Source organism: Aptenodytes forsteri, unplaced genomic scaffold (genome assembly GCF_000699145.1).
Source record: "Aptenodytes forsteri isolate BGI_AS27 unplaced genomic scaffold, ASM69914v1 Scaffold23, whole genome shotgun sequence".
Taxonomy (NCBI): Eukaryota; Metazoa; Chordata; class Aves; order Sphenisciformes; family Spheniscidae; genus Aptenodytes; species Aptenodytes forsteri.
Genome location: NW_008796043.1, coordinates 1630040 through 1645432, shown reverse-complemented (window position 1 = coordinate 1645432; position 15393 = coordinate 1630040). Strand labels below are relative to the sequence as shown.

The following is a 15393-nucleotide window of genomic DNA, read 5'->3' as shown; positions in this document are numbered from 1 at the left end:
TGGGCCCGGCCATCCAGCCAGTTTTTTAGCCAGCGAAGAGTATGCCCATCCAAGGCAGGAACAGCCAGTTTCTCCGGGAGAATGCTGCTGGAAATGGTGTCAAAGGCCTTGCTGAAGTCCAGGTAGACAACATCCACAGCCTTTCCCTCATCCACTAAGCCGGTCACCTGGTCATAGAAGGAGATCAGGTTGGTCAAGCAGGACCTGCCTTTCATATATCTATGCTGACTGGGCCTGATAACCTGGTTGTCCTATACATGCCACGTGATGGCACTCAAGTTGATCTGCTCCATAACCTTCCCCAGCACCGAGGTCAGATTGACAGTCCTCTAGTTCCGCATACCCTCCTTCCAGCCCTTCTTGTAGATGGGCGTCACATTTGCTAACTTCCAGTCAACTGGGGCCTCCCCGGTTAGCCAGGACTGCTGATAAATGATTTGCTAAACTGGAATGGCCAAGAAAGAGAAAGACTAACAATCTCCCATTTGGTCTCCCTTTCTTCTACCCACCAAAACCAGACACTTGACTTAAAAAAACATTTCAAGTTTTTATTTTTTACTCCACAGGCAATGAAGACAGGACTTAAAACTTTACCATAAATAAAAATTGTTCTCTAGACATCAGTCATGTACAATCCCTTTCTGGATATACCTAGAAAAAGTGATTTTCCATATCACTCCTATTTCAAAGCCCTGCAAAAAATGTGGCCATTCAAAGTATATCTATGCTGTCAGGTTATTTTGTAGTGAGCTACTGAAAGCTAGTGACTAGCATTAATAGTATTTGGATCCAGTACTAACATCTGATTATTGCTGCTGTAAAAGTGGTAATCCAGTTGGGAGTTATCAGATAAAAAACAGGGACTTGTCACCAATAAGATCAATGGATAAATTCTATGATACAGGCCATTTCTTCACCCTCCCTACAGTATGCCCTCGTGACAAACACCTTCCTAGAAAGCTAGCAATCTAATCGGTAGGATCTGTCTTTATCTACAATATAACCACCGTCGCTTCTCCTTACTCACATAATGGAAACTACAGAGAAAAGCCCTCAGGGGATTACAGCTTCTTAAAGCAAACTTGTCAGTTTTAATTCAGGTTAGGTGCCTGCATAACACAAACAATCAGGAAGGAACCAAATCAGTTCCTGTCAGATGATGATAATTCACATGTAGTAATTTGCTTGGGCATACACACTTAACATTCATACGGATTCATTCTACAGATACATAATACATGTAATGAGATGGTCATCTATAAATATACATAGATATATGTATCCCAGTATATATACATATATATATGTGTATTACATTACATACATTATATATATATATTTCAAATGGGTAATGTAGACAGTTCTCAATAAATGGACTGATAAAATTCATGCCAGATGGAGAACTGCACTGGTCTTTGTCAGTGTGTCAGCACAATATGTATGCCTATATATATATGTATTCACCCATGTACATCCACATACATTTAATGTACGTATGCATCATATATGTGTAACAGAGCATACAAATCTTGGTATAGCATTTGAGTAATGATGTGACAAACATTAGACACATTGCATTAAGCGCTTAGCTGGGAATAACCTTCGGTTTGGCCTCACAAATCTTTTCCTTTTCTAAGCTACACACTTCATATCTGGAGCATGTGGAAGCATCTTACCTTGCTTCCATTTTCTCTTGCCTCCCGTTCCATCTTGAGATCAGAAATTAGGAGAGTCTTGTATTTGTTCTTTCCATTACTGCTGTGATCATCTAGTCTGTATTCTGAAGTCAGCTGAGCAGAGAGGGGACTGTCACTCAGGTTCAGAGGCTGCTCATCCTGCTCCAGATTTGTTTTGCCATTACTGTTGGTTTCTGCCATCTCCCTGCAGTGTGTTCCCCCTGAAGCATTGGAACTGTGTCCCACGGTCTCATTGCCATTAAAACTCTCTGCGGCTGAATCATCTATTAAAAAATATATATTTTCAGTCACATGCCACATCATCATCTCTGTCCAGTTCAAACATAATTTATACCTTCACAATGTTTTTCAAAATAGAATTAAAATGGTTTATATTACTAGCACCAGTACATTTCTGCAAAATGTACACACACACAGCTCTATGTTTTCAAGTAAAAACTTTATGTAAATCCATAAAATATTACTAAGTTAAGGGAAATGATCTGGGCTGACACCTTAGTGTCACTGTGTACACAAAAGATAAGCATCACAAAGGATTTCTAGGGACAAAGTGACAAAGTCTGCCTTAATCCATCTGTCTGTCCATATGTCTATGAATCTATTTAGATTCTTATACCATGCTCATTAATGCAGTATTGCATATTTCTGAAATCAACAGAGATGCACATGGCACTGAGAGAGAATCTAGTTCTCACGTTTTAAGGGTGCAGAGCAGCATATGTCATATCCATAAACATCCTCTTGCACAGATACGATGTAAATACATCTGATGTATTCACTGCTGGCAGTAGAGATTATACTGGAAAAGTTGACTCCAGAAACAAAGATCCTCTCTTCTTTTTGTTAAAGTGCTCACTCATTGTGTGTCATAATATATTTAAAAATACTGCTCAATAAAGGATTAAATTATCAACCTGAAAGTTACATCTGAAAACTCTGGATGTGTTGTTGTTACCCCTAAGATTTTACAGCTGAAATGTATGATTAACATGTGACTTCACATGTTTATGGGTTTGTGCATCCTGTGTTTGTCAGCACTGGAATTTGCCACCTATGCTACTCCTCAGCCCTTCTTTACTTCTAAACAATCTTTTGGCCAAGAGGCTATCTAGTAAAACAATTCATCCTTCAATGGATTAAATGGCAGCAGAATTTGGCCCTGAATTTGCTTACTTCTTGTTCTCTAAAGCACCTCTTTTTTGGTGACTTACATGGTTTTGCTAATGGTACAAACACCTGCCCAGAGCTCTACAAGCCCATGCTTTTCGCAGACAGTGAAGCTGGAAACAAAACTGGGGGGTTAGCAGCCAGAAATGTGTACAGATTGAAACTGGAGATATGGGATGAGATGGACCTTAATATAACCATCTGCTTTCAGGCCCTTCTAAACAACTCCCATGGAAAAGAAACAAACACATTTAGATACATGTGGAATTTAAAAAGCAACAGGACACATTCTTTAAAGGATGTGCTCAGAAATACTCATGCTTGAAACTACATGATTAATCAAATTGTTGACTCTCCATCATTAATACGGTAAAAAACAACTATTCACCACCCTCAGATAAGAATTTAAAACGTGAAGAAAATACTGTATAAATGGGTAATGATCTACTTCAATTAAGTACTTAGAGAGCCACAGACAAGCCATCACACATCAGTGGCTTGCTTGCTGTACTCATCCAACACTTTTATGTCATAAAGTATACAGGACCGAGCACACATTCTGAACATATTTAATTGCCTTGTTTTGTAAACCTGTAAAAAAAAATCCAGTTTCATGAAAATGCATAATAAAAATCATAATTTAAATGCTTTTATTTAAGGAACATTTTTTTGTTTTACAAAATGCTTTATAATTAATGGCTGCAATAAAAAATAAAGCTATATTTTGGAATGTACCGCTTTTACATTACCTCTTACAAATACAAATGTATATACAATAAAAGACATAACAATCCTAGAATAAGACTTTTAAATGTGTACACCAACCCAACTTGTAACAGAGCAATGGAAATGTTCTGATTTAAAAATCTGGGGCTACTTGAGGATTTCAGCTACATAAATTAGTAAGGTGAGCAGGATTTGTCCTTAATAAACTTTCTATCATGCCCTGAGACTTATGTCTTACAGGGCATAACACATTAAAAAGGTTAAAATTCTACACCCAGTTTCAGAAATAAATATACAATTTTATTATTCTGAACTAGAAAATGGCATTCTAATATAGAGTCTTTAACTTTTTAAAGAAAATAGCCATATTTACAACTCATTTTAAAAGCTCTGAAATATCAGAAAAAAATCCAGATTTCTTTATTTAAGAGAGAAACACTTTGGTTACCACTGATTCTTATTTAGGACTGTTAACAGAGAATAGGCTTCTTGATTATCAGTTTAACAAGTGACAGTTAGTTTCAAATTAATTAAATCAATTACTGAATCGGTCACCGGGTGAGGGATGCTCCTCCCTTTGAAGGGCTCAGAAAATTCCCTGATGTTGGGAGCAAAGAGAGAAACAAGTGAGTCATCAGAGGATGCAAAGAGCCACCTAAAAGCTGGGGGCACTGCCTACCCTGCAGCACACAAGTCTGATCCCTAGCGAACTTCTGTGTGCCGGCACCCAAGTGTCCCGGGTTGCGCAGTGCAGAGGAGCCACTACCAGGACATAGATGGCTAAATGGGAATGATGGAGTAGGAAGAGACCTGTGCCTAGAGCCAGATCCAGGAACAACCAAGTCCAAAGCAAGGCTGTTAGTTTTGGCTTGTAGTCATAAGCAATGATGCTTTTATTTCTTTTTTTTTTTCCCTGTACAATGAATCATTAACAACTATAATTTACACGTGTGTGAGAATGTTACAGTGCAAAAGGAAAAAAAAAAAAAATCTTTTATACTTGTTCTAGAACACAACCATTGAAAAAAATCCTATGTGGAGTAAATGTGATCAAGCATTATAATACTTTGAAACAATAATACAGTATTTACACGATTTTGGCTTTCCTTAGCAAGCACTTAGTTACTTGATGGTAAATCTCAGTTTGTACTATAAAGTCAAAAACCTGCTTTTACAGTCATTTAACCTTGCTTGTTAGAAACGGGAACTATTGTCTCTCAGGATAATGTTCCGGAGAATGGCTACAATGGCTATAAATCACACTTTTGCCAAGTAAACATAAATATGTATTGCCATAAAAGAGATCAAGGAAAAAATAGTGGGTTTGTGCTGGTAGTTCCTTACAGATGTTACCAAGGTAACTAAATTACAAGGTTTAGTACATTTCTCATCCCTGGGCAGCTGGTCTATTTTTGCCAAGAATAAGGCTACTGTAAAGCAAGAGTTTCTGAGGTATCAGAAACACAGACCACATCAGGAATAACTGGTTTTGGGGAAAAAGGCAGGAGGGTCTGGCCCAGGAGAGGAAAGGCATGTTCACCCTCAGATATGGGCAGCCACGGCCCCAACACCTCCCAGCCCCACTCGCCAGCACTGGGCCGAGCCATCCTGCTCCTGGGCCCTCAGGGACTGCAAGCACACATGGCTGCCGCACAGCTGCCAAGGGGCAAGGCTGGTTTCATGGAGACCTGTCCCTTAAACCACCCTCTCCAGTGGTGACTGCCTCTCCAGGGGGCAGGAGGTGAGATCTCACCTGCTCACTACGCCCAGCATGGCTGGCGAGTGGGGGCTGCACCTAAGCCGGGGCCTGGGTAGGGACTGGCAGTTTGCTTGCACAGCTTTCTCACCTTTATTTATCACAACACCTCAGCAACAATAAACCGCTAACGCTGAAAGCCTGTTCTCTTACCGAATTTTTTTTCCTCCATCTCAGAGGCAGAGGCGTGGTGGCTTGCGGAGAGCTGAGCGCAGGCCCAGGGGAGCCGAGGCTTTGCCAAGCTATGGCCACCGGCGAGTGTTTCTCCAGGGCAGCTTGCCAACAGCTCCTCTTTCAGGACAAGGGCACCACTAACAGCAGGCACCAAGGGGGAGAGGCCAGGGGCCCACCCCTGGGGCAGCAGAGAAGGCTGCGGGAGCACAGCTGGGGAACATGGTGGCACCCCTGGGACCCACGGACATCGTGGTGGCAGCTGGGGGCTGCCTGGGCCTGGCCCGGCCCCTGCCCCTGCCCCTTGCCGGGGACCCTGCGGAGGCCAGGCCCACCCTGGCCCAGCACACATGGGGCAGCAGCCGTTAACCCGCTGCAGGGCTGCCCTCCTGCAGGAGGCTGAGCAAACCGCAGCAGCCCTCCCTGGGTTCACTCCAGCACTACCGCCAGCTAGCAGTCGCTCCAGGCTCCCTTCCCACAGCTGGCTGATGAGGGGGAGAATAAAACTCTACTGTGATCAGTGTACATCTGGGTACTTGGTACCGATCGCACCACTGACGCAAGGACAGCCTGTTTTCAAAACATGCCTCTTGGTCTGAACCGCCGCCGCAGGGTGGGTTTTATGGGAAGACCTCCAGGGAAGCATGCCACAGGTGCTGGGAGCTGAGAGGGGATGGAGCAGAGGGCTTCCCTGCCCCACGCTGGGTGTCTTGGCAGTCATGAAAGAGGCTGTGGGATGAGCTCACATCTTCATCACCTCCCAGGGCCGCTGCTATCCACAGGCATCAGACATGACAGTAAATGATGGCCTCATCAAACGCTGCTGCTTGCTCAGGGCAGGCCACATGCACAGGAACTGTGGAGTTTTCAAACCCTTACCCCAGCACGCTGGAAGACTGGAAGCACATCTACAACTGTTTTTATTACTTAAGCCTGAAAAGGGAGAGTCTGACTGCAAAACATGTATGTGTTTCACTTCTCAAAAACAGCCAGCTGGTGCCTCACCTATGCAGAGATCCTCCTCCAGGGATTAAAGAGCATCACCCCTCAGAGAAAGACTCTAAGAGCAGAGGGAAGGTACCTTTGGATTGGGCAGCAGCTGCCTTCTTGCTGAAGCAAGGAGCACTGTCCAGGCTTAGGCATGGACTTCTCACTCATGGACCGATATTTCTTAAACCTCCTGACGCCAAGACCTCCTTCTCCCACCTTGCACAGAGCTCCACGCTGATCCTCTGCTCTGACCAACACCCTTTGGGCACCTTCAGTCCAAGTATTCTCCATGTTAGGGGTAATTCTCAAAACAAGAACTGCAGTAATTTTCCTACTTCAAGTTAGTTTCTTATTATTCATCACATTGCATTAGAGCTTCCACCTCACCCTTCTAGATCACCTTGAAGCCAACTAGACACAAAGTGACACCAGCTTTGTTTTTGCACACTTGAGAAGTCCAGGCTCCTGCCTGAGAACTTTCCAGGCTCATTGCAGTCACCACTGTGTTACCTTCTCCCCCTGCTTTTGAAGGAAACTTGGAAATGGTAGAAGAAAAGACAATGCCAAAGAAAGCCAAAGCAAACAGATGCTCTGAATATGAGTTTTGATTCTCAGAACTGTTGCATCCTTCACTTCAATTATCTGCCGCAGACATTTGCATTATCATGGCCTAAACTTCTGCCAAGACCCAGCTTCTCTGTATTTAACACCTTGCATTCTGCAAGGTGATTTCCATGGCAGTTGATAGTTTAAGGGCACTCTGATTTAGAGCAGGAAACCAGGTCTTAATTTATAGGATTATGTTTTCTACCAAACAATTTCTAGATTTATGGATGGGCAAACAACATACATTGCTAGAATTAGAGATTCTGTTACAGGTTAAAATACAGTTCTTCCACCCAGAAAGAACTGTCTTAAGACCAGATATGTCAAATGCTCAACACTGTTCTCAGTAAGAGTGCTTTCTTAAAGGAAAGCAAGTTGAAGTGTGCACCAAATCTGGCTGGAATAACAAGTCTGTCAAACACCAGCTTTCTAAGAGCACAAATTTAAGATCTGAACTCTCATATAAGTGTCGTTGAAGTACTGTGAATCTCAAACCAAGGTACATATATACAACTCTCACTTGTCTCCTTGAGAGAAAAATCTCCAGATGTTTTAAAGGATCTCTTGCATTACTCTTAGCAATCAATTTCATACTATAAATCACCCAGACTTTTCATATTCTTTGCAGGTAAGTAGGGAAGGAGTCAACAAGCCTTTCTACATAAAGACAGATCTTTGAATAAATCCTCTCCCTCTCTCAAATTAATTCTCAGGCTAGAATTCAATTAATATTTAAAGTATGCTTAAATAGTTTATACAGCTGAGATTTCAGCTACCTGAAACTTACTGCATATTTTACTTGTCAGTAATCCATAGTGTTGGCCTTCAGCTCTAACAGCAGTAGTGTGGCACAGTCCTACAACCATAGGGCCACATGGAAGCTCAGATCTGCTGAAAGGACAGACGTGGTGATGGGTCAGGGAGCTAAGGAACCCTCTCATTAATACTAAGAATGAAGCAAGAGCTCCATGCTACCAAAGCAGCTCTAACACAGCTCCCTTTTTTGCCATGAAGCAAGGCAGATAGCCTACTTCGGAAGTAGACAAAAAACAAGGGAAAGGCAATTAACCTTACAGCACCTTTGGCTCTTTTGAGACATTCTGACTACATAAGGGCGTCCCACAAGCCAAAACCATTCCTGGTGATAATGAGTCCGATTAATCACACCAAATGAACAAGGCAATTGTTGGGGCCACTTTGTTCACCCTGCTCTAAGAAGTTGAGATGGGAGAGGGGCAAATATGCAGCCCAAACAGACATTGATGCTTGCAAACTCCAACATAGCATGCGCACAAGTTAAACGAACACTTTGAGTGGGCTGCCTGTCGACAGAGCATCTCTGAGAGCCGCAGTTACTGTAAGATGGGTAACTGTTCTTTCTAAAAGGAGGAGGTTGGACGTGAATGAGTTGAGTGGGATGAGTGAGACTGAAGCTGCTGCCTGTACAAGTGCAGGCTGTCATAAAGCCCACTCTTAAAGATTGTCTACCAAAGTCCTGTTTGATGATGGTTGCTTTAATCTCTTTGGGCCGGATACCACCAGCCCAGGTCTTGCTCAGCACCACCCTACACCCTTAGTGATCTGATTCATTTGAACAGGATCACTTGCAAGAGACAGTATTGCAGACCAAAGAGTGACAGACTCCAGACCAGTTTTGAGTTACTAGGCTGTTCTCTTCAACCTTTGGCTTCAATATTGCACGTGCTTTATTTTTCCTATGTTAAAATACAACTTTAATGAAAATAATATGCTACATAAGCGAACATTTAAAACTAAATTAGTTACATTCCTTCTGTAATTTCACAAACCCAAGGCATGCTAGCAAACCTTCCTAACAGGAGCTATTGAAAAAAATGCTCTACTGGTAGCAACCGGCAGCAGGCAGTTTTGGGAAAGGAACACCACGAATCAGACAGAAGGTGGTGTAAAGTGCTACTCACAGAAACTTCTGTAGTATGAAATAATTATAGACACTTTTCTAAAAGAACTGATAAAAAGGCGAGGTCACATTTCACTCCCACCACTTTTCACAATGACCGTTTAATACCAATTTGTCACAGTTATGTATTCGGTTATGCTTCATTTACATCACAAGTCATGTTTCAAGCACAAGTTCAATACATAACTTAAAAGCCAGTCCAAATCAACTATATCTATTCATCTTCTCCATTCCCTTTCTTATTATGATAAAGAACAGTGGTTGAATTAATGGAGATACAAAGGTGATTTCAGACCCTCTATTACTCCCCATTTCATAAAGCATAAGAATGGCCATAGTTGGTCGGATCAAAAATCCATTTAGTCCAATATCCTATCTCCAGCAGTGGCTATTAGGAGATGTTTACGGAGGAGAATAAGGCAAGCGTATACAATTCTTCCTCCTATGGCTTGCTGAGCCTTTAATAATTTTCAACTCAAGGTCTTTCTGAGTTGGATGTGGTTTCTAGCAACATACTGATGCTCAACAGATTTCTTTTCCATGCAAATATCCAGTCTCTCTTTGAACCTGTGTAAACTTCAAGCACCCTTCTCTGCTCCTCCAAAAAGTTACTGCCACTACTTCTGTTTCCATTGAAATGTCAGTACTGTGTCAAGGAAACAAGGAACAGGGATTAAGAGGTGGGCAAGAGCCTTTCTAGAGGACAGGAGCGGGGCAATGTGCACAAGAGCTCAGTCCCTTCATTCTGAGTGAGACTGCATTTGCTCCATTACAAGAATATGTATTAATTGTCCTCTTCAGCTAACCTCACTGACGTCAACAATTTTTCTTCTCCTTTTGATACATGTAGCTTTCCTGATGTGGTTGGCTTCTGTAAATTCAGCTATGGAACTCGCTGCATTGAAATTTGAACCTGGAATGTCCATCAGTTTCAGTGTGATGTCAATCAACGAATCCCTCACTGTTGTTTTCAGTGGTGGAGGAATAGGTCAGGAGCTATTTCATATGATCACTCACTGCACGTGTTTATGAAAAGAAAAAGGAACAAAACAAACTACAAAACTAATCCTTAGCATTGTCAACATGAGTACAGTAAATTTTATAGGTTTGATATACACATGCACATACACAGTGGAATCACCGTTAGCCAGACTGTAAATCTTATTTCATTATTAAACAAACCCCCCAGTAATTCACAATTTTTCCATGGATAAATGTCTCTTCTTGTTGGAGGCACAAAACAGGCAGATATTTAATTCAATTATAACATTAAATAACAGAACAGTGAACAACTGCCACTCCATGACATCAGCAACTATCAGAAAAATAATACTGCCCTGCCAGTCACAGTGTTATAGAAGGGCTCATTTAGAAGGCTTCAGGAGTGATTGCATGCTTACTTTGCCTGCAGAGCTACTGTCCCTGCATATATACAACAAGGAGATGAAGCAGAATGGCTATTAGGAGGGTACCGCACATGTAAAAGACCAATTGAATAGCTCACTGGGTGCACAGTAGTCCTATTATCACTATGCATCTAGTTTGTACTTGTGCTTTGGCATTTCCACTTCAAAAGACGTAGCCCTCACTGCCTCTGGGGAGAAAAATCTCTGGTTTTCTCTTTACTCTGGAGAAACCTCTAGGGCACTTTTTGTGGCAAAGGCTCTATCAAGCAGTTCTTAATACAGAAAACCTTTCTTCTAAAAGTTTTTATGCTGCGTATGGGATCATATTTGCATGTCTCAACGTCAGCTGGCATTGAGAGTTCTGGCTCAGAGCTCCACCTCTGGACAAGCGTTGCAGGAACAAGTTCTCAGCCCGATAACTTATGAGTGATGCCAGAGGTATTGCCTTACACTCATCCCAAACAGGACTCCAGACTTCAGAGCAGTTTGACGCTAGGAACTAAGGAAGGCTGGGAGACAGGCAGGCAAGCAGGGCTCAGGACAGACTAACTCTGACTTTGAGAATCAGTGAAATTCCAACCATGTACAGAACACATCAGCAACAAGGACGTGTGAGATGGCAACATGTTAAAAAAAGAAGGAGAAATGGGAAGCCTTTTCCTTAAAGTAAAAAGAGGTAACCTAAGAGATCTTACCCTCTCCTCTTTCTTGCCCAGCCTGGAAGAGGCTCATGCTGCTCTAGCTAAAGGCAGCAGCAGCTGCTGCCATTCCTGGCAGCAAAAAGAATCTGGTGCTGTGCCAGCAACAGACGAGAGTAACACGAGGTTCATGTTTGGTGCCTAAACGTCAACCCAAATGGGGCTGAAAGGAATTATGTTAAACTTATCTGCCACTCGGACTTACTGCATGTGTGTGATGTCATATTTTACCTCATCAGGATCTGCCAGAACATAAAAGCAAAGAGGAAAGATCAAATTGGAGTCAGTAGAAGAAATTCGCTGCAGACTGGACGCCCCAAATACTGGCATTTTTAATAAAGCCCTTTGAAGAGTAAAATTTAGCCTGCCAGCTTTGGTGTGTCAAGTGGGTTCACACAGCGATATCAGTCTGTACTTCCTTCTGGAAGGGCGAAGCCCTGAGCACAACCAAGACAAATGATCGCTTAACAGCTCTGCGCCCCCTCAGCAAACTGCTGCCTGCTCTTCTATAAAGGCAACAAGGCTATAGAGGAGGACAACCTCAGGCTCATTATACCCCCTCCATCTGTAAAACTGGGAGAGAAAGAGGGGAGAAGCCTTAAGAGCAAACAGAAATGGCTGCTTTGAGCTTCATATATCCTTAGCAACATTTAACCCAAACTCCTACTTGGGCCCCCAAACTCCTACTTGGGACCCCCAGCACAAATTGCTGGATTTGCCTGTCTGCTATATTCCTAGCAGAAAATTAAGCAGACGTTTCCTCTTGAAATATGAAAAAATCATGTATCTGTTAATATTTTGCCTATCACTAGAAGACTACAATGAAGTAGAAATAAGAAAAAATCTTACATACCCAACAAAAAAAAGAAGATAATTGGGAAAATATATCTATACATGCCCAAATGTAGGAAAACCAAGAGTTCCGCTGAAGTTCAACAGATGCTGTTATTATATTTTAAGTTTTATTTTAGAACCATTCTGAAGAAGACTTGCAAACACTCTCTGCTTTATATTTGTAATGCATACACAGTCTCAGTCGCTATAAAGTAGCTATTTAGGTGCATAAAAAAAAGACTAACTCTAAGTTCAAAATGCCTCTATATTAAGTACCTCTATACTAATGAAAATAGTTTAACTGAGTTGACAGCATAACTCTGAGTAACAATATTTCTACAAATAGTTCAGACTCATTAGACCCTTCATCATCAGGTTTGTAGCTTTATAGTTCAGGATTTCAAAATGACAATCTAATTTTTTTGAATTTTTTTTACACAGAAAAGTATAGTATAAAGACTTGTATCAAGTAAATTAAAGCCATTTTATTGTTATTCAAACTGTATACTAAAAGCTAGGACATGAAAAATGCTTCATAACTAGAAGTGAAAACATTTCCTACCATTTTCATAAATTTTTTTTCTAGTTTTCATTTGATAATGTTGGTAAAATCAGCTGGTTTTTGAAAAGGTTTGATTTTCACTCTAGAACAATTCTGTCATATCCTTTCCAATCAGTTCTCTCCACTCATATTAACATATAGGCTTTCAGGAAAATTTCCTAGGTCAGCAGAGAGTAAAATAAGTGCCTCTAATATTCACATACTGAAATTCAGTTTAAAAACAGGTAATAAACATGTAATTGGGAAGAACGAGAAGAAAAGTACGTGGAACATGAAGTAGGAACTTACAGCTTTTGTACTTCATCACAGTTCTAGCATTATTAACAGGGAACTAAAGCTTCCTTGATACATTAGGAAAGTGGATGTTAGTGAATCTGAGAAGTCAGAACGCTAAATATCCAAGTTTAGGACTCCATTAGGGTTGCTGTTTCCTTATTTAATGACTGTGATGTAATTAATGTTTTTGCCGAGACAGAGTCTCAGTGAGTCAAGTGTAGGATTCTGTTACAGATAGACTGTACGTTTAGAAATCCGATGAAGAATTCCAGAGCTTGGAAAGCTGCTATTATAAACTTGAGTAAATAAGCATGTTTGAGGGATATAAATTATATGTCCCTTTTCAGTTCAGTTCAGTTCGCTTTTTATTCTGTCACTTTAAAGTATTTAAGGATGTCCATGGCAGCATGTGCATTACCGTTTCCTGATTTGAACATGCCTTGGGTAACTACAGTAAGTGGTCTCCTCACTGCTTGAGCGGAAACAGTATTCTGGTCACACAGGGCAACACTTGATCACAAACTTGATGGCCTTTCTCCATCTGGCAAGCAATCATTTTTGAATGTCACATCCATCATGCTTTCCTAATTTTATTTTTCACTATATCAAGTGAAAGTTAAAAATATTCAGCATCTACAAAGGCTAAGCACCAGCCCATGCACCAGCAAAAGAATGCAAAAGGTGACAACAGTCATCAATGCTAAGGAAGCTTTACCTGAACACAAAAATATTGCCACTGAGGTAAAGGACATAAGCATATCGGGAGTCTCCCAGCACGTTGATTACAATTATAAGCATCAAACAAAAGGAAGAAAAATAAACAGTGCTGATGATTGGCCTCCCGTTGATCAGGCTGAAAAATCTCTCACATAGTGAACGTCAAAACTGCTGTGAGAGATGTACAGGCATTATCATACGCAAGGCATTAGAATCAGTTTGGAAGTTTACAACAGTTAGTTAATATTTTTTCCTACTAAAAAGTCGCATGGCCCAAGAAAGCAGAATCCTGAATCATGTAATATAACCTTGGTTAAAAAACAGCAGATTTGAAAACTCTATCCACAAACATCCATGATTTGAGGTCTTTGCCACCAATTGGGTGATATCAGGCAGAAGACAGCAGACTTCCCATGAGGTATTAATACTACAGCAAGGTCTCTTCTGCTTTCATTAAACTCACCACTTTTAAATCCCAGCTGCCCCATAACACTACAGATAGACATGTTGACTTCCAATCTGACTTGCGAAATTAAAACATGCTCTTTCCTTTTCAGAAATTATTTTCAGCAAAATAAAACATGCTCTTTCATTATCAGAAATTATTTTTGGCACAGACATCGAAGTCAATAAACTTTTTATGATTCCCAAAATATAGCTGAGCATTTGGTCACACATCGTCTAAAAATGGACTTGAATAAGAGGTATCTGAAGATAAAAAAGAATGATTTTGCTAGATGGTCTGTCAGCACAGTATCTCTGGCAAACGAAGTAACTATGATTCAATGCCCAGAAACTTCCCAAAGGCCAAAGTGTGTGATAGATAGTTCTGGCATATCCACTGCTATTCCTCACCATAGCTGTGGACTTGAAATTTTCACTGTCAAGCCACCTGACTAAGCAATGCATCTTGTTTTGAACTTTCCCTCCCACTGTAATGCAGTGGGCTGCGCTTGGGTGGGGAACAGAGCAAGTATGAGAGGGTGCATTGAACAAAGGTGTAAATGAAAGATGGGAAAACTTGAAAACTATTTGCACTTGAAAACTTTTTCATGAAGACTATCATTTTACAGTTCCTTTCTGAGAAGCTAATGCCAACAGAAACCCTACAAGTTCTTGGACATAATACTATTTTAGTAAATTTCAAAAATTTTCTTCTCATTGAAGTCATTGCAGATATTGCTGAAATATCACTGAGAGCTAGTCTCAAAACCAGATTACTCAACAAGGCAAGAAAGTAGAGCAAACAGAATACCATCCTCCAATGAGAATCCATGAACTGTTTTGCAGTTCTTTGCAGACTGGAGAGATTTCATAAGAAATAAAATAACTGGTCCATGTTTCTAATTCACTCAAAGGCTTCTGGTCGCCCAGCGGGATTCAGCAATGGGACAGTCCACACACAGAGTATTTGCAGCACGTGCTTTTCCTGTGCTTTACAGTATTGATGAGGTACCATTACCAATGAAATTTAAGAACGTTTTAATCACAGTGAATCAGTCCTATTCTCACTAAAATTCCAACAACTATTTATGTACAGATTGTTGTTAAAGGTCAGAGCACTAGAAAGGGAAAGAATAAAACCATACCAAAGAATCCAACTGTAATACCTACTTGGCCTCCTTATAATATGGGATTGGCTAAGAATGAAGGGCAACATAAAATCGTGAGAAACGATCATTTGCTGAGCTGGCCCAATGGATCCGTGTGTGGAAACCGGCAGGCTGCTCCTGGTAAACTGTGCTGGTTTTGGCTGGGATAGAGTTAATTTTCTCCATAGTAGCTAGTATGGGGCCATGTTTTGGATTTGTGCTGGAAACAGTGTTGATAACACAGGGATGTTTTCGT

General features: G+C 41.1%; 1 protein-coding gene across 3 annotated transcripts in view; it reads right to left on the bottom strand.

Moving 5' to 3' along the window:
* Positions 1–15393, bottom strand: part of NOL4 (nucleolar protein 4) — a 207446-nt gene that overhangs the window by 83468 nt on the left and 108585 nt on the right. For all 3 annotated transcript variants that reach the window (XM_009285619.1, XM_009285620.1, XM_009285621.1), the window contains exon 6: positions 1677–1960. In XM_009285619.1, coding sequence (XP_009283894.1) covers positions 1677–1960 — 284 coding nt within the window. The remainder of the gene's footprint in view (positions 1–1676; positions 1961–15393) is intronic.